This window comes from Elephantulus edwardii, unplaced genomic scaffold (genome assembly GCF_000299155.1).
Source record: "Elephantulus edwardii isolate Elephantulus edwardi_28Jun2011 unplaced genomic scaffold, EleEdw1.0 scaffold00026, whole genome shotgun sequence".
Classification (NCBI taxonomy): Eukaryota; Metazoa; Chordata; class Mammalia; order Macroscelidea; family Macroscelididae; genus Elephantulus; species Elephantulus edwardii.
In genome coordinates this window covers 2,914,745-2,918,916 of record NW_006399776.1, presented here as the reverse complement: position 1 = coordinate 2,918,916, position 4,172 = coordinate 2,914,745, and the positions used below count along the sequence as shown (strand labels likewise).

Genomic DNA, 4,172 nt, shown 5'->3' with positions numbered 1-4,172 from the left:
TCTAGAAAGCCAAGGACCTCAGGTTCTTCTGGCATCTGAATTTTTCACCTTATGCTTTTCAGTATACATTATGTCTCAGAGACAGACCATTAAGCAACTATCAGAAGTATTTATTGGACAGTTTTACTTTGAAATCTGCTTTTTCAATTGGTTCCTTAATTATTTTTTTGTTGGGCTCAAAAATACTGAAGCCATCTACTGTCAACTTTACTTGTCTTCAAAGTTCATCAATGCCTGCACTGTAAAGAAAGAGACAGTAAGTTAAGAGTATTCAGAACATAAAAACCTTTGGTGAAGATTTTGTTTTTCCTGGTTTCCACACAAATACTTTAAATTAAGCCATATGAGTCTGTTTGTGCTTTGCTATAGTCAAGTTAATCCGGATTAAAGAAATCAGCTTGCTACCTTCTCTTTCCTTTTACCCTAAAACTCTAGGCTCCTCAAAGAACTGGGAAGGCATGAATGAATGAACCATAGCCAACATTTTGAATAGCCAAAGCCTGTCCTTAAGGTTTGGTCCTCACATGATTTACAGTTTCTGATAACCTTCAGGAGGGCCAGCCATGAGTCAGTTTGTACTCCACAGCACATAACATTGATAGCTCAAGTATGAGTTGAACAGATGGCACCCAACAATGAAATCTCTTTAACATTTGCCCCAAATTATATGTTCCAATATTATCTTCTTTTTTTGTTTTTGGTTTTTTTTAATTACTGTATTTTAAAATTGTTGTGTGTAACATTGAATCAGATCCGACGGGCACTAGAGGAGATTGCCCTTCCTTCTCCAGCCTTCAGAATTGCAGTACAGCTTCTTGCCACAAGGCCATCACGGCTCCCTATGTTCCAGCACAATTAATACTTCCTATTGCCCTCCAGTGCCCACCACATTCACAAACACACCCCTCTTCTCTAATTTTTTTAAAATGTTTTATTTTTACATTGGGTTACTTAAACTCATTCTGAGGGGAAAAAAAATCTCCTCAGTTAACACTAAACCAAGTTAAACTGTAAAAAAGTGTCCTTTGTTCTAGCAGTTTTCGTATTTTTAGAGAGACCCTTTACTAATCCAAATTAATCTCCATGTGGCAAAATTTCGTGAAGGTTCTAAAAAATTGTATTCTGAACAGCAAATGTTCAGTTTATATTAAACTACCATAGAAATCATACCACTCTGTCTAGGTTGATACTAGAACCAAACAAATCCCAAACCACTGCTGTCAATTCTGATTCATGGTGACGCTCCATAGTTTCCAAGACTGTAAATCTTAACAAGAGGAATTACCTCCTCTTTCTTCCATGGAATGGTTGGTGGGTTTGAACTGTCCACTTTTTAGGGGGGCTAAAAGGAAGTCTACAATTCATAAAATTTTGGGGGGGTCTGGAGGCAGCAAGCACTTGTGGGCTTTCTATTCACTGTCCAATTTGCACAGCAAGTAATTTAAACCTGAGGCCCTCCTGTTTAGTTCTAAAATGTAACCTTCAAAGACAGTACACACCCAAATGCAGCAAGAACCATCCTTGTCCACATTCCCAAGTGCAACTGGGTATATTCAACTTGGGAATCATGATCTCTCAGGATTTTGGCGTCCCCTGCTGGAGAAGTGTAGTTGCCAGGTTCTCACCAGGTGAGAGAAACTTGGGCCTTTGTGCCCAGAAAAAGGCTTTTCCTTTTTTAGATCTGAGGTCGAAATTGAGAGGCTGAGATCCCAAATTGTGATGCTCTCCTTCCTTCCTTCTCTCCAGTTAATATGCTATCTCTAAGCATTTTGGTCCCCCCTACCGCCCTAAAAACATACCTGCAAACTCTTGCAATCGCTTTCGCTCTTCTAGGTTATACTGAAGTTTTTCTAGCAACTCAAAATATCGGAAGAGTGAATCTCTGGGCCATACAACACGTTCTTCTTGATCCATTTCCATTAGTCCAGGCAGATTCTGGTGCACATGAGTCTCCCAGTCTAACTTACCTGTAGAAGTTGGTTAAAAGCAAATTAACTCTTACTTGGGAGAGGGACTCAGGATGAAAGAGGAAACAGGAAGCAGGGAAGGAAAAGGGCACCTTAACAAGAGACCACCTTTTTTTTTTAATTATTGTTATTTTTTATGTGTGTACTGTCAAATCGGATCTGACTGGTACAGGAGGCGAATGTTCCTCCTTCTTCAGCAGAGCATCTAAGAGACCACTTTTTACAATGGGCAGAGAGACCCGCAGCCATGCTTACTCAAAGCAAAAGCTGAAGTGCAGATGAAATAGGCACACTCAAATAAAGACATTCAGACGAAGGAAATCAGACTAGTGGAGAAAACTGATGTTGATGTGTGCTATCAGGTCAGAACCAATTTTATGACCTTCTAGCAGGTTTTCAGACTCAGTAAATCACACAGGAGTAGACTGCCCATCCTTCCACTGTGTACTTCTAGCTGGTGGACTTGAATCCCCAACCTTTGTGATTGCAGCACAGCTTCCTATCACTAGACCACCATAGAGAAAACTAGGAAGCAGATATAGTGAGCAAGCGATTGAGCTGTCTCACTCATTTCTACTGAGAAACAACTCATAGCTGACCCTCTTGCGGGTTGTCAGAGGCAGATCACATAGGAGGAGATTACTGAACTTTCCCATGAGTCTCTGGGAGCAATTGGTGGATTTGAACTGCCCACCCTTGAGTTTTCAGTGCAACTCTTTATTGATTATACCACTACAATTCCCTAGAGTGGAATGTTGTTGTTGTTTTGTGCCTTCATGAGTCGGGACCAACATATAGCTGAACCTCCAGGGATTTTCAGAGGTAGTTAATCAAACAGGAGATTACCCACCTTCTTACCACTGTTGTTGTTGATGTTGAGTATCTTTGAGTCATTACAAACCCATAGCTGACCCTACAGTGGGTTTTCAGAGGCAGTTAATCCCATGGGAGGAGATTACCCATCTTCCTCCCACGGAGCAGCTGGCTGATTGAACTCTGAATTCAAGATTACAGCGCAGCTTTTTACCATTAGGCTACCAGAGCTCCCTTCTTACCACTAGGCTGTCTATTTAAATTAGGGTGTATCATAAAGAATAAGAGAAGTGTGAATTCAAATGTAAGAGATTCTTCCTCTCACCAATACCTTCAGAATCTTTAGATTCACAAGTGGAGGAATAGGAGGAAACTGAGGAAGAGCAAGATAAAGACTCTTTTGATTTTGGCAAAGGCTCTGTCGCTTTTGTAAAAGAGTCTACTAGATTTATTGTTGATACTAAATTGTCCGTCTCATCATTTTTTTTAGATTTATCTCCAGAAGTTTCTAGATTTAAAGAATCCTGTTCGTTTTCTTCTTCCCTGCAAGTGAAAGGGGAAATTTTATTACTTCAAATATATTTATAATATATGTCTCTATATATTTATAATACTCTGAAGTCCCATACATTGGAACTGGAATTTTTTTAATATGACTTTTTTTTAATTTTAATGAAAGGTTACAGAGACATAGGATTTCCAGTCATTCATTGTTGCACTTAGTTCTCCCTGCCTACCCCTTCCTCCCCAATTGGCTCTTCTCTTTGAAAAGTAAAAGAAAAATTCTTTCATTGTTATACAATCCCTTCTCCCAAGTCCACTCCACTGTGCAGCTTTCATTCTGGACTCCCGTCATGACAGTAATACCTAATCATAAAGGAAGAAACCAAGAAATCAAAGAGCTGAACAGAAAATTTCAAAAGGCAGCTCGGGACGACAAAGCAAGTATTATAATGAAATGTGCAGAGCTGGAGTCAGAAAAGCAAAGGGCGGGACTCGCTCAGTGTTTCTTAAACTGAAGGAGTTGAAAAACAAATTGAAGCCATGGGTGGCAATACTGAAAGATAGTTTGGGTAGAATGTTAAATGATCCAGGAAGTATCAAAAGAAGATGGAAGAAGTACACAGAATCACTGTGTCAGAAGGAATTGGCTGACAAAGAAGAATTTCATGAAATAACATATAAGCAAGAGCCTATGGTGATGAAAGAGGAAGTTCAAGTTGCTATGAAGGAATTGGCAAAAAACAAGGCTCTAAGGGGAGCTCTGGTGGCCTAGTGGTAAGGAGCTGCAACTACAATCCCAGAGGCACACGGTTCAAATCCACCAGATGCTCTGCCGGGAAAGGAGGGACAATCTCTTCCTGTACCAGTCAGATCTGATTTGACAGTACA

The 4,172-nt window shown here is 40.0% G+C and overlaps 1 protein-coding gene across 1 annotated transcript in view; it reads right to left on the bottom strand.

The window, feature by feature from the left end:
- Positions 1–207: 207 nt before the first annotated feature.
- CATSPER2 (cation channel, sperm associated 2) overlaps positions 208–4,172 on the bottom strand; it is a 34,812-nt gene continuing 30,847 nt past the window's right edge. The window contains exons 11-12 of the mRNA XM_006883205.1: positions 1,800–1,967; positions 208–239 (exon numbers count right to left, since the gene is read on the bottom strand). Coding sequence (XP_006883267.1) covers positions 208–239; positions 1,800–1,967 — 200 coding nt within the window. The remainder of the gene's footprint in view (positions 240–1,799; positions 1,968–4,172) is intronic.